The sequence below is a fragment of the Heterodontus francisci genome, chromosome 15 (assembly GCF_036365525.1).
Source record: "Heterodontus francisci isolate sHetFra1 chromosome 15, sHetFra1.hap1, whole genome shotgun sequence".
NCBI classification, from domain to species: Eukaryota; Metazoa; Chordata; class Chondrichthyes; order Heterodontiformes; family Heterodontidae; genus Heterodontus; species Heterodontus francisci.
The window spans coordinates 6,462,280-6,485,873 of NC_090385.1; the positions used below are offsets into that span (position 1 = coordinate 6,462,280).

Below are 23,594 nucleotides of genomic sequence, written 5' to 3' on the forward strand. Positions count from 1 at the left end.
TTCTTCTATGCTGTAATGACTATGATTAAGTGTACAACTCTCTCCCACTAACAGCAGTAGATGCTAGCTCAAGGAATAATTTAAAATCTAATAGCAATAGAATTTTGCCCGCCAAGAGTTTGATACGCATCCAACACGTGAGTGAAGTTTGGATACAGATTAGCCACGATCTCAATGAATGTCAGAACAGGTTTGAAGGGCTGAACGGCCTACTCCTCTTCCTAAGTTCTTAATACAAGGTGATACTCGCTTGCACTGAGAAGGTTGAAAAAGAGTGTAGTCACTATTGTAATATAGGAAATGTTGCAGTCAACTTACATACAGTAAGCTCCCATAAACTGCAATGAAGTAATGACCAGATAATAGAGCAATACTGGTTGAGGCATAAATAATAGCCAAGACACCAGGGAGAACTTCCCTGCTGTATTTCAAAAGTGCCATGAGATGGTTAACATCCACCCGAGGGGGCAGATGGGGGCCTCTGCTTAATATCACATCCGAAAGACGCCCCCCTCTGACAGTGCAACACTCCCTTGGTACTGCAGTGGAGTGTCAGCCTGCATTTTGAGCGCAAGTCCCTGCAGTAGGACTGGAACCCGTACCCTTCTGACTCAGGCAAGAAAAGTACTTCACAACTTACAAAAATTTCTGGGTTTCAAAGACATACCTTAACAGGCTTACAGAAGAGCATTTTCTATCTTGGACAACCACTTTGTATAGTTCCAGCAATAGCTCATGCACTTTCGCCTCGTTTTTTGCTTTGAACTCCTCAATGTGTTTTGTTGTCAGTTCTAAAAGCTTCATATTGGTATGGAAAAGCCTGCAGGCAAAACACGTGGCCATTGCTGTTTCCATCTTGTCCCCTGTGAGCACCCAAATGCTCATACCTGCAGAGTGCAACGCTTCAACCGTTTCTGCAGCCTGGTCTTGGAGCCTTTTTGTAGGGGGATAAAAGAAAAACAAAGCAATCAAACACAACTTTAAAAAAAAAACTGAAAATTAAACACTTCATCAAATATGTATGCATAGAAACATAGAAAATAGGAGAAGTAGGCCATTCAGCCCTGCTCTGCCATTCAAAAAAGATCATGGCTGATCGTCTAATTCAGTACCCTGTTCTTGCTTTCTCCCCATATCCCTTGATCCCTTTGGCATTAAGAAACATATCTATCGCCTTCTTGAATATACTTAATGACTTGGCCTCCACTGCCTTCTGCAGTAGAGAATTCCACAGGTTCACCACCCTCTGAGTGAAGAAATTTCTCCTCATCTTAGTTCTAAATGGCATACCCCATATCCTGAGACTGTGACCCCTGGTTTTGGACTCCCCAGCCATCGGGAACATCCTCCCTGCATCTGGCCTGTCTAGTCCAGTTAGAATTTTATAGCTTTCTAGGAGATCCCCTCTCATTCTTCTAAACTCTAGTAAATATAGGCCGAGTTGACCCAATCTCTCCTCATATGTCAATCCTACCATCCCAGGAATCAGCCTAGTAAATCTTCTTTGCACTCCCTCCATGGCAATTACATCTTTCCTCAGATAGAGGCCAAAACTGCACACAATACTCCAGATGTAGTCTCACCAAGGCCCTGTATAACTGCAGTAAGACATCCTTGCTCCTGTACTCAAATCCTCTTGCAATGAAGGCCAACATAACATTCGCCTTCCGAACTGCTCGCTGCACCTGAATGCTTGCTTTCAGCGACTGGTGTACAAGGACACCCAAGTCTCGTTGCACCTCCCCCTTTCCCAATCTATCGCCATTCAGATAATAATCTGCCTTTCTGTTTTTACAACCAAAGTGGATAACTTCACATTTATCCACGTTATACTGCATCTGCCATGTATTTGCCCACTCACCCAACTTGTCCAAATCACATTGGAGACTCTATGCATCCTCCTCACAGCTCACATTCCCCCCCCCTCTCAGCTTTGTGTCGTCTGCAAACTTGGAAACGTTACATTTAGTTCACTCACCCAAGTCATTAATATATATTGTGAATAGCAGGGGCCCAAGCACTGATCCCTGCAGTACCCCACTAGTCATTGCCTGCCACCTGAAAAAAGACCCCTTGATGCCTACTCTGTTTCCTGTCTGTCAACCAATTCTCAATCCATGCCAGTATATTAGCCCCAATCCCATGTGCTTTAATTTTGCACAATAACCTCAAAAGCTTTCTGAAAATTCAAATACACCACATCCACTGGTTCTCCCTTATCTATTCTACCAGTTACATCCTCAAAAGCTCCAGGAGATTTGTTCAGCATGATTTTCCTTTTCGTAAACCCATGCTGACTTTGTCCAATCCCATTTCTGCTTTGCAAGTGTTCTGTTATCATATCCTTTATAACAGACTCTAGAATTTTCCCCATTACTGATGTAAAGCTAACTGTTTTTTAATTCACTGTTTTTTCTCTCCCTCCTTTTTTTTCATAGAGTGGGGTTACAATTGCCACCCTCCAATCTGTAGGAGCGGTAGGATTGCTCTATGTTCAGCACCATTCGCGACTCCTCAGATACTGAAGCAGTCCGTGTAGAAATGCAGCAAGACTTGGACAATAGCCAGGCTTGGGCTGATAAGTGGCAAGTAACATTCGTGCTACACAAGTGCCAGGCAATGACCAGCTCCAACAAGAGAGAATCTAACCATCTCCCCTTGACATTCAATGGCATTACTGTCGCTGAATTCCACGCTATCAACATCCTAGGGGCTACCATTGACCAGAAACTGAACTGGAGTAGCCATATAAATACCGTGGCTATAAGAGCAGGTCAGAGGCTAAGAATCCTGCGGCGAGTAACTCACCACCTGACTCCCCAAAGCCTGTCCACCATCTACAAGGCACAAGTCAGGAGTGTGATGGAATACTCACCACCTGCCTGGATGGGTGCAGCTCCAACAACATTCAAGAAACTCGACACCATCCAGGACAAAGCAGCCCGCTTGACTGGCACCCCATCTACCACCTTAAACATCGACTCCCTCCACCACCGATGCACAGTGGCAGCAGTGTGTACTATCTACAAGATACACCACAGCAATGCACCAAGGCTCCTGAGACAGCACCTTCCAAACCCATGACCTCTACCAACTCGAAGGACAAGGGCTGCAAATGTATGGGAACACCATTACCTGCAAGTTCCCCTCCAAGTCACACACCATCCTGACTTGGAACTATATCGCCGATCTTTCACTGTCGCTGGGTTAAAATCCTGGAACTCCCTTCCTAACAGTACTGTGGGTGTACCTACCCAACATGGACTACAGCAGTTCAAGAAGGCAGCTCACCACCACCTTCTCAAGGGCAATTAGGGTGGGCAATAAATGCTGGCCTGGCCAGCGACGCCCAAATCCAATGAATGAAATGAATTTTAAAAAACTGCTCCAGAGTCTACAGAATTTTGGAAGATGACCACCACTATTTCCAGGGAAATTTGTCAACCTTTAACCCCATTAATTTCCCTAGCACTATTTTTTTTTTACTAATACTGATTTCCTTCAGTTCCTCCCTCTCATTAGACGCTTGGTTCTCTAACCTTTCTGGGAAGTTATTTGTGTCCTCCTTTGTGAAGGCAGAACCAAAGTATGCGCTTAATTGTTCTGCCATTTCTTTGTTCCCCATAATAAATTCTCCTGTTTCCAACTGTAACGGACCTACATTTGTCTTCACTAATCTTTTTCCCTTCACATATCTACAGAAGCTTTTACAGTCAGTTTCTATGTTCCCCGCAAGTTTACTCTCATTCTATTTTCCCCCGCTTAAGCAACCTCTTTGTCCTCCTTTGCTGAATTCTAAACTGCTCCCAATCCTCAGACTTGCTGCTTTTCTGGCAATTTTATATCTCTCCTCTTTGGATCTAATACTATCCCTAATTCCAAAAATTATTACAGTTGTGTTTGTTCGAACATTGCATTTAAATTTTACTAGTCTGTGGCCAGTTTTCAAACACATCAAAAAAATTTTAAACCTATTCAGTAGGTTTTTCTTCATCAGTTGCTGCCAAGAGCAGACAGCAGACAAGATTCCATTAATGCGTAAGTGAAACGCTCAGCAGGTCAGGCAGCATGTGTGACAAGGGGATGGGGTAAAGGTTTCACGACACTGACCTTACACCAGAATTGGCTGGCAAAATGTTATCCACCTGATATTTACTCTCCATTGCTCTCTCCACAGATGCTGCATAACCTGTTGAGTGCTTCCAGTATTTTCTGCTTGTATTTTAGATTTCCAATCATCTGTTAGCATTTTGCTTTCTCATCTCTTAAAGGATAGGTTTGCATACTGAAAATTTTCAGATATTAGGACTTGGGTAGCCAGAAAGTTGTCAATAATTGCCATCGTCACCGGGGTGACTATTTGTGAGGAGATAACCTGCTCCTTGATCTTTCACAGTGTCTATAATTGTGTCCAGGTTATTTCTTCCGCTCCTTTGAGGTCATTACTAATACCTGATAGCTCATCAGACATCCTGACTGGGCTCAGAAACTTTTGATTGTCCCCTTTTCATTAGTGATGTTAAATCAATTCCTGATTCAGCACAGAATAGTGGGATATGCATTTAGAGTAGGAACATTTTGAAATGACCAGATCCTACAATTGGCCTAAGTACCTTTCACGAATTAAGCATTTTACTGGAGATGTCTAGCTTGCTAGGCTGACTTTGTACACTGTCTTCAATATAAAAATAGAACTGTGCATAGAGAAATCAAAACTTATGAATAAGCAGCTGCATTTCACACAAGAGATGCAGAACTTAGTTTCAATCAATATTTCTAGTCAGCAAGGTATTCTGTAATCTGTGCAGTTAAATTATAGAAATTTAATGCCTCTGCCAGACAATACCGGCGGGACAATTGCAACCAAATATTTGAGGAGAATTCCTGTGGTCTGTACCACTAACTTTTACAGTACTACTCCATTACATAATAGCAGATCATTTTGATTACCTATTCTGCTGCACTGAGTACTTTTCCAGCCAGGAGGCTGTTCATTTATAAAGTTGGAGATGGTGGCTGCTGGAAGTACCAAAAGCCTTGGTGAAAGCACACTTACCATCAGACCAATCACAGATTCCCACAAACTCAAAAGACTGCTTCAGCAAGTCGAATAAAGATTAAGAAACTACCAAAGTTGGACAGAGCTATAAAGAGAAATGAGAGTTTGATACTTCATGTGTGCACTCTTCAAGATGAAGGGATCACACTTGAAACATCCCGACCTGGCTTTATTCCTGTAGACTGTTGACTGACACAATGTTCAATTGCAGTTCTATGTTTTTATTTCTGCTTCAGCAAATGATGGTGTATTTTGAATGACAACACTGGCTGGGAGAAGATTTCACGAATGTTTGAAGTCTGCTGTTACCAATCGAGGAGACTTTCGATACAGAATATACCAAGTACATTTTTAATCACTGGCAACTTTTATAGTGCAGTCGTAATCATTATCTTGTAAAGGATCAATATTTTGCCCATGTCTTGGAGTCGGCCTTCCTCATTCAGTCAACCAGCTTCCAGGGTTTTGCTAAACCTATTCTAACCAGGATCTGTTCTACACATTAAAAAAAAAATACAATAAATGCATTGCAAAAAGTACGAGATTCAAAATAAAATGGGGAATTGTGGGGTGCGAAAGGTCAAATTGCACTTGTCTGCCTTTAATATCCTGACTAAAAGCAGCAAAGAGGGATCAATAAAAGTGGTCTTTTAGTGTAAAATCTTACTTCAGAATGGATAGCATTTGTGTCACAAGTCAAATTATACAACACGATTTGTAACAAACAGAGGCATGTTATCAGACTGTAACTGACGTTCTAGTCTCAAAAATACAACTGCATAAGCTGGCATCACCCATACGTAGCGCTCCAGTAATGGGAGATGCCAGTCAGATCTCCACATTGTTGAGCTCCCCCACTGGCAAGATCCGAAAATGATAAACAGAGGCTACTTATCATTGTCCTGGTCAATCTGAATGAAGAGGAAACAGATAAAAGCCACCAACACACCACTAACTTGCATCTCTCAGCTGAAGTGTTGCATTGACCGAATAGGTATGTAATCCAGAAAGACCCATATGATGCCACAAAGGTTGGTTACAGAGATTATATCGTACGACAATCTGAGCACAAATATAACTGAACATTTTAAAAAGACTTACTTGTCTTCCACAGCTGTTGCACCAATTAAATGTAAATCCATTTCAATATCATTGTAAGCTTCAGCTAACTTGCTGTCTCTGTCCTTTAGGGCCATTTTGGCTTCTTGAAGCTGTCCGCTGATCTGGTCATATTCATCCTGAGCAAGTTCTTTGTATGCGACACAGAGTGTCCTCAAACCATCCTAGACATATGCAATTACAGCACGTGCATCAGAGACTGATTTTTTCTTCTTTGTTTTATGGCGCTGACTCAAAATCATAAATCATGCTCACCTCACGGAACATTTACAATGTTACATCTCAATTTACATAACTTTGGCCCATGTAAGATACAGATACGGCAAAAGTGAACAGTATATTCATATTATTGCACGCTAAATAGAAATCTGTACCCTTACAAGAAAAGGCTATTACTTTATTCGTAACTTATCGGGTAAGTCAGCAATGGGTTCCAAATAAAAAGTGCAATTTCACATTTTATTTCCATCCTGGAAGATACGCAACATCTTCTATCATCACAAGTAGCCCTAGAGCATATATTACTTGTTATGACCGAGGCGGGAACAGTGCATTGTCTTTTCTAGTTTGTTACTAACGAGGTAGGAGGAGTGCACTGTTTATTCTAGTTCCATTTCTCCACAGGTCACAACATATACTTAAATGTTTTCCCACTTACTGATATGGTCAATTATAGACTATTTTTATCCCAGAATGAAACACACCAACCAGGTTTCTTTAATAAAGAACAAAATTATCAGATTATAAAACAAGTCTTAACCAATAATGAAGGTTGATAGGTAAATTGGCCATTATAAATTGCTCCTAGTATAGGGGGAGGTGGTAGGGAAATATAGGGACAGGTGGGGATGTGGTAGGAATATGGAATTAGTGTAGGATTAGTATAAATGGGTGGTTGATGGTCGGCACAGACTCGGTGGGCCGAAGGGCCTGTTTCAGTGCTGTATCTCTAAACTAAACTAAACTTCTAAGCATTCATCAAATTGCCTTAATAGGGTAGGATTCACATTTTCAAAGTAGGCTTTCTCCAAACTCAAGGAAAATTAATCATGCCAGACAAAAGTAATACCTCAGCAATATTTTCAAAATAACCTTCAATTGGAACCAATGTGATCTTCTCTTCAAGCTGGTTCTTCACTGCCCGATACGTGGTTGGATACATTTTGCAAGACTGAACCTTGTGCTTGTCTAGTTTTGCTTTAGCATGCTTTATTTTCATAGAAAACAGGAGCAGGAGTAGGCCATTTGGCCCTTCGAGCCTGCTCCACCATTCATGATCATGGCTGATCATCCAACTCAGTAGCCTGTTCCCGCTTTCGCCCCATACCCATTGATCCCTTTAGACCCAAGAGCTATATCTAACTCCTTTTTGAAAACATTTTCCCAACACAAGCAGAGCATAATGTTGTTATCTGGAATCTGCCCCTCATGAAGTTTGATAATTTTAAAAAATTCATCCATGGGAAGTGGGCGTCACTGGTTATGTCAGCATTTAATGCCCATCCCTAATTGCCCTTGAGAAAGTGGTGGTGAGCTGCGTTCTTGAACCACTGCAGTCCATGTGGGATAGGTACACCCACAGTGCTGTTAGGAAGGGAGTCCCAGGATTTTGACCCAGCGACAGTGAAGGAACGGCGATATAGTTCCAAGTCAGGATGGTGTGTGACTTGGACAGGAACCTGCAGGTGGTGATGTTCCCATGCATCTGCTGCTCTTGTCCTTCAAAGTGGTAGAGGTCACGGGCTTGGAAGGTGCTGTCTAAGGAGCCTTAATGCGTTGCTGCAGTGCATCTTGTAGATGGTACACACTGCTGTCACTGTGCATCGGTGGTGGATGGAGTGAATGTTTGTGGATGATGTGCCAATCAAGTGGGCTGTTTTTTCCTGAATGGTGTCAAGCTTCTTGAGTGTTGTTGGAGCTACACCCATCCAGGCAAGTGGAGAGTATTCTATCACACTCCTGACCTGCGCCTTGTAGATGGTCGACAGGCGTCGGTGAGTCAGGTGGCGAGTTACTCGCCGCAGGATTCCGAGCCTCTAACCTGCTCTTGTAGCCACACCATTTATATGGCTACTCCAGTTCAGTTTCTGGTCAATGGTAGCCCTAGGATGTTGATAGTGGGGGATTCAGCGATGGTAATGCCATTGAATGCCAAGGGGAGATGGTTAGATTCTCTCTTGTTGGAGATGGTCATTGCCTGGCACTTGGGTGGCACAAGTGTTACTTGCCACTTATCAGCCCAAGCCTGGATATTGTCCAGGTCTTGCTGCATTTCTACACGGACTGCTTCAGTATTTGAGGGGTCGTGAATGGTGCTGAACATTGTTCTGAACATATTCTGAAAGCAAGTGAGAGGGAGACACAAACATTTTCAAATTCATGCCACAAAGTTTTTTTTTTGGGGGGGGAGTGGCGGGCAGGGCAGGAGAAAAAGGGTGCTTAACACATAGCAGAAATGGACTCCATCAGGAAAGATCCTTAAGAGGCCAGGAACACTACAATTTCCCCCATTCCATGTCTTATCTTACTACCCATAGCATAAAGCATGGAATTCAACTAATTCCATACAAGTTGCACAAAAATAACCATTAAATTCAAGGCCACTTCAGAGGATAACATTTAAATAGACTACAAAAAATACATTTGACCTTACCACAGCACTGTGCTCCACATGCAATTTTATCTCCTCTTGTTTGCCAGCTTTCACCCTTGGAAATACTGAAGAGTCTGCTCCTTTACAGAAAAGAAAAATTTTTCCTATTGTAGAAAAAAACAAAATTATATGGGGCTGTTAGAAAAACAGATGAAGGTTAACATTTTATATGTTGCAAAAATTAAAAATGTTAAGATATTTTGAACATTAGTGGGACAAAGCTATACACACCTGTCCATTTTTTCAATTTGATGTTTCATACCATAAATTCTTAAGAGTACATGCAAATGCAATTCTTATTCTTTTACCATTCGCCTTAATAAAAAGTATATTACCTGAACTTGTTTTCACTATTACACTCATGCGTCGACGAACAGGGTCAAAGCTAAGAACCTGCAGAAGTTCATATCTGTAATCAAACAAATTAGGCAACAAAAATTTGTTGATCAACATACTTAGTTAAAATGAAGTTAGGCTACAGGAAAAATGGATGATCCCAAACCAAACCATTCAATAAAATCAATTTGTAGATTAAATCGACTATTATTTTACATTTTTAAAAAAAACTCTCATCCCTCTGAGGGGGAGGTGGTGGCATTGCGGTAATGTCACTGGACTAGTAACCCAGAGACCCAGGCTATTGCTCTCAGGACATGTGGTGAAATTTAAATTCAATAAACCTGGGAATTAAAAAGCTAGTCTAATGGTGGGCATGAAGCCATTGTCGATTGTTGTAAAAATCCATCTGGTTCACTAATGTCCTTTAGGGAAGGAAGAATTCTGCCATCCTTACCAGGTCTGGCCTACATGTGACTCCAGACCCACAGCAATGTGGTTGACTCTTACATGCCCTCTGAAATGGCCTGGCAAACCATCATTAGGGATGGGCAATAAATGCTGGCCTAGTCAGCAACGCCCACATCCCACAAACACATAAAAAAACTCTCCTCTGCAGCGAACTGGAGAATGATACAGCACAGAACAGCATTCGGCCACTCTGCCTCTGCCAGCTTTTTGGAACAGCTATCCAATTAGTCCCACACCACTGCTTTTTCCCCATAACTCTGCAAATTTTTCCGGTTATTGCCGAGATTATCACTCTCTTTTTGTGGACTGGGGTGTAATACTTGCAATCCACCAATCCTCAGACACCACTTCCATATTTGGCGAGATTGGAAGTATTTCACCCTTACTTCCTTCAGAAATCTAGAATGCATCATCTGGAGCAACCTTACGTATTTGCTCTATATTTATCCTATCCAATCTAGTAAATCCTCCTTTATTGTGGCAATGGCAGCATCCTCTTCTTTAATGAAGACAGATGCAAAGTACTCATTTATTACCTCAGCCATATCTTCTGGCTCCACAAGATTTCCTTGTAGTCCTTAACAGGCCCCAACCCTTACACTACATATTTATCACCCCATCTAATCATGGCCATGTCACTATGATTGTATGAGCTGATGAGGTGAAGTTGTGTCTTCTTATAGTTCAGATACCCGTCAAATATTTGACAGGCTCCAATACTGACTTGCATGATTCTGCATGAAACTACACCCTGCCACACCCATAACTATTGTTATGATCCCGTTAGGGAACGTTAACCTTTTAAAAAGAGGAAGCCAAATTCCCAGTTATTACTCAAAGATTTGCACCACAAAATGTCATGTTTTCAACGAAAAACTACCGTACGAGAGTTAAAGCAAAACACTAACTTAACACTACAATTTGGAAACACTTATACCTTCAACTTGAAATCTTAACAGAAAATGAAGACGTATAAACTCAATCTCAACAGAACACTCCTGTTTGACTGTTACTTCCACCCCAAAAGTTCCCCTATATGTTACAGGATCTTGCCGATTTGTCCACTTTTCTAGGACCAATCCAAATTGTACCACAGCTCTTAGGAATTCAATTCAAATTTTCCTTAATTTCTCAGCTGTCTTTCGAGTTATGAGCTCTTCTGGAGATTCGCCCTCTAGCTTTGGCTAGGCAAACCCTCCAGTTCTCCATCAACACCTCACAGATCTGGACTTCCCAGCTTGAGCAAGGGCCTTACTCAAAACAGAAATCACCCTGGTTCCTGATGGCCTCTTTACTCCTGAGCTCAACAGCTTTTCCAAAAACCAACAGCTTTCTCTGTCAGCAGGCACATAGTTCAAAACACCAACAGGCACCCACTGCACCATGTGTCCACACAAATGTGGTACACGTGGGACACCCCAGATAGCAATTTAAAATAATTACCTCCAACTCCCAACATATCTCGGATCTCTGATACCCACACAAATAATTGATATTGCTAATAATGACAGAGCAATTTGGTTCCAACTGCCCAACTAAACAAGCCCACCTGCATCTTATGGCTCTCACCTCTCTAACTCTATCTCTAGGCACTCGGAGAGATTTTTAAATTTTAAATCTTGGGTGGTCTGCAACCTTTTGAAATTCTTACAGTTATACATTTAATTTCCCAAAACTAAAAGTGAACTCTAAAATATTAATATAAACCATGAACCAGGTGATTGTAACACTACCTTAAATGGACCCGTGCCATGATGCAAGGGGATGAAGGAAAGCAATGCAGTCAAGATGTACAACTGAGGAGTAATTTCCAGGATAGAAAATGCTAGTCTTTTTGAACATAAGAAATAGGAGCAGTTGTAGGCCTATTAGTCCTTCAAGCCTACTCAGCCATTCAACAAGATTATGGCTGATCTTCGACCTCAACTCCACCTTCTCGCACTATTCCCTCTTCCCTTAATACCCAAAGTTCTATCTTCCTCTGTCTAAAATATGTTCAACAACTGAGCATCCACAGCCCTATTCAAAGAATTCCAAAGATTTACAACCCTTTGAGAGAAGCAATGTCTCATATCAGTACTAAATGGCCAACCTCCTTATTCCGAGAATGTAACCCCATGTCCCAGATTCCCCAGGTAGGGGAGACATTTTCTCAGCATCTACCCTGTAAATTCCCTTAAGAATTTTATGTTTTAATTAGATCACCTCTCATTATAACATACTTAGTCACACGAGAGACAGTTTAGCAGCATATAACATGTTCCCCCTTAGTGTGAAACAATTTATGCTTAGCAGAGACCTGCAAAATATTTGCAGTGATAGGAGTATTTCTTTAAAACAGTAATTCTTTAAATCCCCATCCCATGCAATTCCATCCTTTCGCACCAAGAAATCGGAAGCCACAGAGAGAGAGAGAGAGAGAGAGAGAGAGAGAGAGAAAGAGAGAGAGAAAGAGAGAGAGAAAGAGAGAGAGAAAGAGAGAGAGAAAGAGAGAGAGAAAGAGAGAGAGAGAAAGAGAGAGAGAGAAAGAGAGAGAGAAAGAGAGAGAGAGAGAACGAACAGCAGGAGCAGAGCTTTGAAAAGCGCGCCAAGAAATCAGAAGCCATTTCTCGTGTATAGGTGGAGCACACGCGGGACTGCTGGGTAAGTGAGGTTACATATTTGGGCGGTTGCTTTACCCGAACACTACTCGGGTAGTGTCTCCCACCCATCCTCCTCCTCTAACCAAAAAAAAAGTTCTGTCCGTCGGATTGCTAAGCCAACAAGTTTTGACTTTTTTTTTGGTTTTCAGTAGATTTGTTGGGAATTTAGAATAGTGGGAATGGAGGTTAAGGCAGTTGAATGTTCCTCCTGCAGAATGTGGGAGGTAAGGGTCGCCAAGAGTGTCCCTGCTGACTGCATCTGCGGGAAGTGCACCCAACTCCAGCTCCTCGAGAACCGCGTTAGGGAACTGGAGCTGGAGCTGGATGAACTTCGGATCATTCGGGAGGCGGAGAGGGTTATTGAGAGGAGTTATAGGGAGGTAGTCACACCTCAGGTAAAAGAAGTAGGTAGATGGGTTACCGTCAGGGGAAGGAGAGGGAACCAGCAGGCAGTGCAGGGATCCCCTGTGGCCGTTTCCCTCAACAACAGGTATACCGTTTTGGATACTGTTGCGGGGGGACGACTTACCAGGGGCAAGCAATGGGGTACAGGTATCTGGCACAGAGTCTGTCCCTGTTGCTCAGAAGAGAAGGGGGAACAGGAGCAGAGCATTAGTCATTGGGGACTCCATAGTTAGGGGAACAGATAGGAGGTTCTATGGGAACGAGAGAGACTCACGGTTGGTGTGTTGCCTCCCAGGTGCCAGGGTTCGTGATGTCTCGGATCGTGTTTTGGGGATCCTTAAGGGGGAGGGGGAGCAGCCCCAAGTCGTGGTCCACATAGGCACCAACGACATAGGTAGGAAGAGAGATGGGGATTTAAGGCAGAAATTCAGGGAGCTAGGGTGGAAGCTTAGAGCGAGAACAAACAGAGTTGTTAACTCTGGGTTGTTGCCCATGCCACGTGCTAGCGAAGCGAGGAATAGGGAGAGAGAGGAGTTGAACACGTGGCTGTAGGGACGGTGTAGGAGGGAGGGTTTTGGTTTCCTGGATAATTGGGGCTCTTTCTGGGGTAGGTGGGACCTCTACAAACAGGATGGTCTTCACCTGAACCAGAGGGGTACCAATATCCTGGGGGGCAGATTTGCTAGTGCTCTTCGGGGGGGGGGGGGGGGGGGGGGGGGTTTAAACTAATTCAGCAGGGATATGGGAACCTAAATTGTAGTTCCAGTGTACAGGATGTTGAGAGTAGTGAGGTCAGGGATAAGGTTACAAGGACGCAAGAGGGCACTGGCAAGCAAGAACTTGGTTTAAAGTGTGTCTACTTCAACGCCAGGAGCATCCGGAATAAGGTGGGTGAGCTTGCAGCATGGGTTGGTACCTGGGATCTCGATGTTGTGGCCATTTCGGAGACATGGGTAAAGCAGGGATAGGAATGGATGTTGCAGGTTCCGGGATTTAGATGTTTCAGTAAGAACAGAGAAGATGGTAAAAGAGGGGGGTGTGTGGCATGGTTAATCAAGGAGAGTATTACGGCGGCAGAAAGGACGTTTGAAGACTCGTCTACTGAGGTAGTATGGGCCGAGGTTAGAAACAGGAGAGGAGAGGTCACCCTGTTGGGAGTTTTCTATAGACCTCCGAATAGTTCCAGAGATGTAGAGGAAAGGATAGCGAAGATGATTCTCGACAGGGGCGAGAGTAACAGGGTAGTTGTTATGGGGGCCTTTAACTTTCCAAATATTGACTGGAAATACTACAGTTCGAGTACTTTAGATGGGTCAGTTTTTGTCCAGAGTGTGCAGGAGGATTTTCTGACACAATATGTAGACAGGCCAACCAGGGGCGATGCCACATTGGATTTGGTACTGGGTAATGAACCCGGCCAGGTGTTAGATTTAGGTGTAGGTGAGCACTTTGGTGATAGTGATCACAATTCGGTTAGGTTTACCTTAGCGATGGGCAGGGACAGGTATATACCGCAGGGCAAGAATTATAGCTGGGGGAAAGGAAATTATGATGCGATTAGGCAAGATTTAGGATGCGTAAGATGGGGAAGGAAACTGCAGGGGATGGGCACAATCGAAATGTGGAACTTATTCAAGGAGCAGCTACTGCGTGCCCTTGATAAGTATGCACCCGTCAGGCAGGGAGGAAGTTGTCGAGCGAGGGAGCCGTGGTTTACTAAAGAAGTTGAAGCGCTTGTCAAAAGGAAGAAGAAGGCTTATGTTAGGATGAGACGTGAAGGCTCAGTTAGGGCGCTTGAGAGTTGCAAGCTAGCCAGGAAGGATCTAAAGGGAGAGCTAAGAAGAGCAAGGAGAGGACACGAGAAGTCATTGGCGGATAGGATCAAGGAAAACCCAAAGGCTTTCTATAGGTATATCAGGAATAAAAGAATGACGAGAGTTAGATTAGGGCCAATCAAGGATAGTAGTGGGAAGTTGTGTGTGGAATCAGAGGAGATAGAGGGAGCGTTAAATGAATATTTTTCGTCAGTATTTACAGTAGAGAAAGAAAATGTTGTCGAGGAGAATACTGAGATTCAGACTACTAGGCTAGATGGGATTGAGGTTCACAAGGAGGAGGTGTTATCTATTTTCACACTTGCCAAAATTGCTAAGTCCCCTGGGCCAGATGGGATTTATCCTAGGATTCTCTGGGAAGCCAGGGAGGAGATTGCAGAGCCTTTGTCTTTGATCTTTATGTCATCATTGTCGACAGGAATAGTGCCGGAAGACTGGAGGATAGCAAATGTTGTCCCCTTGTTCAAGAAGGGGAGTAGAGACAGCCCTGGTAATTATAGACCTGTGAGCCTTACTTCAGTTGTGGGTAAAATGTTGGAAAAGGTTACAAGAGATAGGATTTATAATCATCTTGAGAAAAAGAAGTTCATTAGCGATAGTCAGCACGGTTTTGAGAAGGGTAGGTCGTGTCTCACAAACCTTATTGAGTTTTTTGAGAAGGTGACCAAACAGGTGGATGAGGGTAAAGCTGTGGATATGGTGTATATGGATTTCAGTAAGACGTTTGATAAGGTTCCCCACGGTAGGCTATTGCAGAAAATACGGAAGTATGGGACTGAAGGTGATTTAGTGCTTTGGATCAGAAATTGGCTAGCTGAAAGAAGACAGAGGGTGGTGGTTGATGGCAAATGTTCATCCTGGAGTTTAGTTACTAGTGGTGTACCGCAAGGATCTGTTTTGGGGCCACTGCTATTTGTCATTTTTATAAATGACCTGGATGAGGGTGTAGAAGGGTGGGTTAGTAAATTTGCGGATGACACGAAGGTCAGTGGAGTTGTGGATAGTGCCGAAGGATGTTGTGGGTTGCAGAGGGACATAGATAGGCTGCAGAGCTGGGCTGAGAGATGGCAAATGGAGTTTAATGTGGAGAAGTGTGAGGTGATTCACTTTGGAAGGAGTAACAGGAATGCAGAGTACTGGGCTAATGGGAAGATTCTTGGTAGTGTAGATGAGCAGAGAGATCTTGGTGTCCAGGTACATAAATCCCTGAAAGTTGCCACCCAGGTTAATAGGGCTGTTAAGAAGGCATATGGTGTGTTAGCTTTTATTAGTAGGGGGATCGAGTTTCGGAGCCACGAGGTCATGCTGCAGCTGTACAAAACTCTGGTGCGGCCGCACCTGGAGTATTGCGTGCAGTTCTGGTCACCGCATTATAGGAAGGATGTGGAAGCTTTGGAAAGGGTGCAGAGGAGATTTACTAGGATGTTGCCTGGTATGGAGGGAAGGTCTTACGAGGAAAGGCTGAGGGACTTGAGGTTGTTTTCGTTAGAGAGAAGGAGGAGGAGAGGTGACTTAATGGAGACATATAAGATAATCAGAGGGTTAGATAGGGTGGATAGTGAGAGTCTTTTTCCTCGGATGGTGATGACAAACACGAGGGGACATAGCTTTAAGTTGAGGGGTGATAAATATAGGACAGATGTCAGAGGTAGTTTCTTTACTCAGAGAGTAGTAGGGGCGTGGAACGCCCTGCCTGCAACAGTAGTAGACTCGCCAACTTTAAGGGCGTTTAAGTGGTCATTGGATAGACATATGGATGAAAATGGAATAGTGTAGGTCAGATGGTTTCACAGGTCGGCGCAACATCGAGGGCCGAAGGGCCTGTACTGTGCTGTAATGTTCTATGTTCATGCCATTCCCTCACCCGCCCCCTCTCTCCCATGCACCCACTCGCCAAACCCCCATCAGTGGGAAGCCAGGGACCAGTAACCAAGGTTGGGGAAAGGAGTCCAGTGACTGAGGCAGGCCAACCAGACTCCACCCACCAAATCAACTCGCCAACTAATCAAAAAATGTGGATGAAAACTGTACATTACTCTCGATTACATACTGAAGGCAAATAAAAAGGTATCACAAAATGCTGCAGTGCTTTTTGGTTATCACTTATGCATTTTGACAAGCATGGAGCATTGCAGTTTTAAGAACCCTCCAAAAAAATGCAGTCTCTAGAACAATCCAGTTTTTATTTTGATTGGGTTTCAGAAACCGGATCACACCTAGTAATGGGAAGTGACCCTTTCTTCATAAGGAAGTTAAAAGAAGGTAAGTTTACTGCTCAGCAAGTTGAAAGACACCTTTATAATGAATTTCTTTACTTTTTGCACCTGATATGTCAATACTCCCAATACCACATGATACGGGCTATAGCTTATTCTATATTCCCTCAACTTTGCCTTAATCCAACTTTAGAAAAGCATGCTTTATTGCATCAATGATAGTTACTTCCTGCACTAATGAGCTTCAAGTCAACTATAACACATTGTCAGCTCAATGCACTCGCATCGACTTGAGAACTGAAATGAGCCTGATGCAACTTCTTACACATTGGATCTTAATCCCCCTGACTTTTTGGTAGATTCAAACTGAAATCCTAAAGCTAAAAGGATATTGTTCGAACATTCTGTGCCAGACAATATTAAATCAGAGTGTTTTGTAATATCTTCTAGTTATAAATTGTCTCACTTGCTCACTACCGAAATGTACTGGAATCTTAAATTTTAATGCACTCCCTGTCTCTCAAATACAGTGGCAGGAAATATTAATCTGCAGATACAAAGATACGCACTAAACTTCAAAAATCTAATGACATTAATTAAGGCGAAAAAAATTCAGCAGTGAACATTCTGGGAAAGATATATCGAAGTTTTAGACTCTACTGGCCACACAAATACAGAGCACGCAGTTCCAAAACCCACATATAAAAGTTTAAAATTGTGCTGCCATCAAGGTGTTAACAATAGCAGATATTAGTTTTCAGATTTAGGATTCCACCAATACTAAGGCATCAGCATTGAGAACAGCCCTTTCCAAACCTCCAGGCTTACAAACTTCAAAGGGGAGACAGTGGCGTAGTGGTAATGTCAGTGAACTAGTAATCCAGAGGCCTAGGCTAATGCCCTAGGGAAACAGGTTCAAATCCCATCACGTCAATTGATGGAACTTAAATTCAATTAATTAATAAAAATCTGGAATTGAAAGCTCGTCTCAGTAATGATGCCATGAAACTATCGACTGTTGTAAAGACTTACCTATCTGGTTCACTAATGTCCTTTAGGGAAGAAAATCTGCCGTCCTTACCTGGTCTGGCCTACGTATGACTCCAGACTCACAGCAATCTGGATGACTAAACTGCCCTCTGAGATAGCCACTCAGTTCAAGGGCAAATTAAGGATGGGCAACAAATGCTGGCCTGGATAGCAATGCCCACATCCCATTAAATAAAACAAAGGGACAAACCAAAGAAAACGTGCTAGCATAAATAGCAGCCAGCTTCCTCCACTTCAAAGGTCAAACTGACTATGCTCAAGGGTTGCAGGAAGGTTGGTCATCTATGTTAGAAGGTTTTAGCAGACCTTATATTGTAATAAAATAAATTATTAAATCAATTTATGCTCAGTGATATAGCAAGAATATAAATGAAAGCAATTGAATAATATGGTTTACAACAAAATATAATATTGCCGTTAACATTATGAAGAGAAAAAAAAATACCAGGACAATAAATAAAAAGAACCATGTCTTACATCTCAAGTTCTGTGTCTCTATTCTGTATTTTCATCCAATTGTTCTCCACTCCTTGAAAGGTAAAGCCCAATCTGGCAGGGAAAATGAATACAAATGTTTAACACTTAACTCTGCAATGCTTTCTGATTTACTGTGCAGAATAGAGGGAAAAATAAGCACCAGCAGAAATACTTAAAAAGCTAGGCTGTCAGGTACCAAAATATTTCAGATCCTAAATGTAGATTTGTTGTAAATACTAACTAATAATAGCATATTAATTACAATACTACGTCAGTGTGCTAATTAATGCACTAAATGCTCACTTGAATGATCAGGAATATTTTAAGCTGTCTATTCCAACCACGCTTGACCAAAAAAAAAACAAACTTAGTTGACCAGACTACAAAGACATTTTGTGATCAATGAATTCTTGAAACAGGTAAGAATGCAGCATTTGGTGCACAAAATGACATATAGAGTAGCAGACTGAATTAATGCACTATCTCAGAGTGCTTATGATGTCAAAATGCAGCAAAGTTTACAGCTGTTTATCAATGCCAGAGCCTAGGGGCTGAATTAACACTCGAAAAGTAATGCCAGTTATTATCATGGGAGTTGGTGGGCTTATAATGAATACCAGTGGACAGCCTATCCCGAGAGATGGAGTCAGAGAAATCAAGAAATGGAGGGGAAGTGTCAGAGATGGACCAGGTGAAGGTGAGAGAAGTGTGGAAATTGGAAACAAAGTTGAAGAAATTTTCCAGTTCGGGGCGAGAGCAGGAAGTGGTACTGATACAATCATCAATGCACCGGAAGAAGTTGGGGAAGGGGGCCTGAGTAGGACTGGAACAAGGAATGTTTGAAATACCCCACAAAAAGACAGGCATTACTAGGACCCATACAGGTAACCGTAGCAACACCTTTTATTTGGAGGAATGAGTGGAGTTGAAGGAGAACTTGATCAATGTGAGAAGTAGTTCAGCCAAGCAGATGAGGGTGGTGGATGGGGACTGGTTGGGTCTCTGTTCAAGGAAAAGGCGGAGAGCCGTTATGCTCTTATGAATAAAGTTTAATGCACATTGTAATTTAACATGCTAAACTCAAGTTTATTCTCCCACACAAATGAAAACAGGTGCATCAGTATTTCTTAAATTGTATTACTATCATACATATATATATATATATATATATATATATATATGGAATCATCTGAACTCTAAATAAAAAACAGCAGACATTACAACACAATGCTTTTCCCCTTTAAATAACTAGATTCTTACTTTTTAGCACCTTGTACCAAAGCAACTTCATCTGGAGATGATGAGATGTATGTACATTGGTTTCCTTGCTGTTTTACTAAACCATCTACTTTGTCCTCTTCTTTTACTTGAACAGTGTGGCATAAACACAAAGCACGAAGGAACAGCTCCTCTCTTTCCTGAAAGCACATCAAAAATTGCACCCAAAAGTGAGATTTCAAATAACGCACAAGTAAAAAAAAAAATATATAAAATGTTGCTAGTTAAATGCGTGGACATTAAACGAAGTGGGAATGTGTGTTGTGAAGAAGATGCATAGCAGCTTCAAGGGATTTGGAAAGAGTGAGTTGGCAAGAACGTGGCAGATGGAATATAATGTGGAAAAATGTGAGGTCATCCACTTTGGTAGGAGGAACAGATGTGCAGAGTATTTCTTAAATGGTAAGAGATTAGAAAGTGTAGATGTACAAAGGGATCTGTGTGTCCTTGTCAATAAGTCACTGAATGCTAACATGCAGGTGCAGCAAGCAATTAAGAAGGCTAATGGTATGTTAGCCTTTATTGCAAGAGGATTTGAGTACAGGAGTAGTGAAGTCTTGCTTCAATTGTATAGAACCTTGGCTAGACCGCACCTGGAGTACTGTGTGCAGTTTTGGTCCACATACCTTAGGAAGGATATTATTGCCATAGAAGGAGTGCAATGAAGGTTCACCAGACTTGTTCCCGGGATGGTGGGAGTGTCCTATGAAGAGAGATTGAGGAAACTGGGCCTGTATTCTCTAGAGTTTCGAAGGAGGAGGTGATTTCATTGAAACCTACAAAATACTTAAAGGGATAGACAGGGTAGATGCAGGTAAGGTGTTTCCCCTGATTGGGGAATCTAGAACCAGGGGACACAATTTCAAATTAAGGGGGAAACCACTTAGGACAGAAATGAGGAGAAATTTCTTCCCTCAGAGGGCTGTGAATCTTTGGAATTCTCTACTCCAGAGGGCTGTAAAAGGTCAGTCACTGAGTATGTTTAAAGCAGAGATTGATAGATTTCTAAATACAAATGACATAGGGGGATATATGAGGATAGTGTGGGAAAAAGGCATTGAAGTGCATTGCATGATCAGCCATGATTGTATTGAATGGTGGAGTAGGCTCGATGGGCTGAATGGCCTATTCCTGCTCCTATGTTCCTAAACAAGTGACTTCAAACAAATTAGTTTATTCACCTCCATTCAGTCTGTAAGCAGGACCCTGAGGTTCTGGTGCTTGCCAATTCATTCTCTGTCCAATTCCCATTCTCCCACTATACTGTTCCAATGAAGCTCAACACAAGCTCGAGGAACGGCAACTCATGTTTCCACGAGCCACTTTACAGTCTTCCACTTGAACATCAAAATTCTCTCGGGCAGCAGGTGCCAGTAATGGGGAAGGTGTGGGCTGGTATTTGGGATGGGAGGAAGCCCCTATAGGTATATGGCCGGTGGGGTGTTCATATCCCTGAAGTCTACCTGCCCTTCTTCCCCCACATTCCTGTGCCATGGGAGCCGTCTCCTCTTAGCCAGATTTTCCATGCTTCCCTTCCTCTCCGCTGTAACCAGTGACACCCCAGCTGGACTATCATGGCCAATTTTGGCAACCACACTTTAGGAGGGATGTCAAGATCAAGAGGGTATAGGAGAGTTACTCGAACACTAGGAATGAGGGACTTCAGTTATGTGGAGAGTTGGAAAACCTGGGGTTGCTCTCTTTAGAGAAGATTAAAAGGAGATTTGACAGTGGTGTTCAAAATCATGAAGGGTTTTGAAATAGAGTGGAGAAAGTAAATACGAAGAACTGTTTCCAGTGGCAGAAGGGTTAGTAACCAGAGGACACAGATTGAAGGTAATTGACAAAAACAGCCAGTGGCAACATGAAACTTTTTTTTTTTTACACAGCAATTTATGATGATCTGGAATGCATTGCTTGAAAATGGTGAAGAAAGCAGATTCAGTTGTAACTTTCAAAAGGAAACTGGATAAATACTTGGAGGAAAAATGTGCACATCTATTGGTGGGGACTAATTGGATAGCTCTTTCAAAAATCCAGCAAAGGCATGATGGCCCAAATGGCCTCTTTCTGTACTGTATCATTCTACAATGCTATGTTTTGTTTCTATACTTGTTTCATCATCACATTTGTCATTTAATCACTCCTGCCCGCCACCTCATCATAGACCATTCACATTTGCTCTTTTCCTGCCTGCTTTTCCCTGGCTCTCTGCTTGTTTAAGAAGCTGTTCATCTCAGCCTTTCATGGGCGGCACAGTGGCGCAGTGATTAGCAACGCAGCCTCACAGCTCCAGCGACCCGGGTTCAATTCTGGGTACTGCCTGTGTGGAATTTGCAAGTTCTCCCTGTGTCCGCGTGGGTTTCCTCTGGGAGCTCCGGTTTCCTCCCACATGTCAAAGACTTGCAGGTTGATAGGTTAATTGGCCATTATAAATTGCCCCTAGTATAGGTAGGTGGTAGGGAAATATAGGGACAGGTGGGGATGTGGTAGGAATATGGGATTAGTGTAGGATTAGTATAAATGGGTGGTTGATGGTCGGCATAGACTCGGTGGGCTGAAGGGCCTGTTTCAGTGCTGTATCGCAAACTAAAAAACTAAAACTAAAGAACTGAAGGATGTTTATCAACCTGAAACATTAACTTTTGTTCCCCCACAAACATTGCCTGACTGGGTGAACATTTCCAGTACATTGTTTTTATTTCAGTTTGGAAGTTAGTTTCCTTACATAGTTGAGGTTTTTTTTCTGTTTCTTTCCAGTAATTCATTCTCATTTCAGATCAACAATGCTCCAAATGGGAGGGATAAACATCTTGCACAATAGTGAACAAGCAAACTGTATATGCTGGCCCTTGGATCAACTTGCAAATAGAAAGCAGATGGCAGAAAGGAATCATCCCGACACAAACAAGCAAACAGTATTACACATAAAAAACCTCCCACTTCCACTTTGTTGTTTCCAGTACGTTTTTTCTCCCTTACTGTAATGTTTGCATGAGACAATGTACCAGTTAATATCCAAATCTCAAAACCTGTTATCCAAATAACCAAAACTACACTTTGCAATTATATAGGGTTTCTTTCCTTTTCTACATTTAGTTTAAAAGTGGGCTTTCTAGCCAATGTGAAGCAGGAAAAGTAGATTACTCATCACATTATATAGCTGTCATATCCTTGGAAAAGAGACCCATCCTCATTAATCAACTTCCTTTCCTATTTAAAACAAAATATCCATGTACACAACTTACCCTCCAGTAGCCTGTGAAAACCCAAGGCAATATTCCTCATGTCAGGGATGCAGAGGGCAATGTACCAGTCCTACCGTTGTCACAGTTGGGATCAGTTAATGCAACAAAGACCTAGGATCAAAGCTGCGTGCTTCCTGATCTGACTCGATTATTCACATCCTTTCATATTAAGCATAAATGCTATCTTCAACTCTTTCAACTGCTGGATGTTTAAAATTAGTTCCCTCAAGAAACCTTTGATTCTCTGTACTCTCAAACTGGGGAATTATACGTACATCAAACAAAGGATTTAAAAATAACTGGCTGTAGGTAAACTGCTACTCATAAATGAAAAGGCCCAGCTTAAAAAGGGGAAGAGCAAAACAGCCATACCAATCTACCTTTCTTTCCTGCCAGCAAGGTTAAATTGATATTTAATGAAGATGTGTAGATTATTCCCCATGGCTGCATTAGGGCCAGTCCACATGGCTGTTTGACACCCAATGGTCATAACCAGGATGGTGGCCTATGCTGTCCCTTTAAAAGACCACCTGTTAGACCACATGCAGACTGGGTATTCCAGAATGTAACTGGATGCCTCAGAGCTACCCAATATTTCCGAGGTGGCCTCAAACAGGAGTTAGGCCCTGGATGCCACTCATTTTGTAGGCAGTACATTTACAGTTCCTAATGCACATCCTAACCGCCATTCTGGAGACTTAAGCAGCCGTTCAGCCCCCAAAAACGGGCAAGAGCGGCTTTCAAAAATCTGAAAGGCTTTGAGGGGATAAATAGTGATAGATCATTTACACAGGTTGGAATACTG

At 42.5% G+C, this 23,594-nt stretch overlaps 1 protein-coding gene across 5 annotated transcripts in view; it reads right to left on the reverse strand.

Annotated features, from left to right (window-relative positions):
* LOC137377477 (phospholipid-transporting ATPase IG-like) overlaps positions 1-23,594 on the reverse strand; it is a 195,097-nt gene that overhangs the window by 81,671 nt on the left and 89,832 nt on the right. For all 5 annotated transcript variants that reach the window (XM_068047102.1, XM_068047105.1, XM_068047101.1 and 2 more), the window contains 6 exons: positions 19,524-19,681; positions 18,264-18,335; positions 9,167-9,240; positions 8,832-8,935; positions 6,161-6,342; positions 668-934 (listed from right to left, as the gene is read on the reverse strand). In XM_068047102.1, coding sequence (XP_067903203.1) covers positions 668-934; positions 6,161-6,342; positions 8,832-8,935; positions 9,167-9,240; positions 18,264-18,335; positions 19,524-19,681 — 857 coding nt within the window. The remainder of the gene's footprint in view (positions 1-667; positions 935-6,160; positions 6,343-8,831; positions 8,936-9,166; positions 9,241-18,263; positions 18,336-19,523; positions 19,682-23,594) is intronic.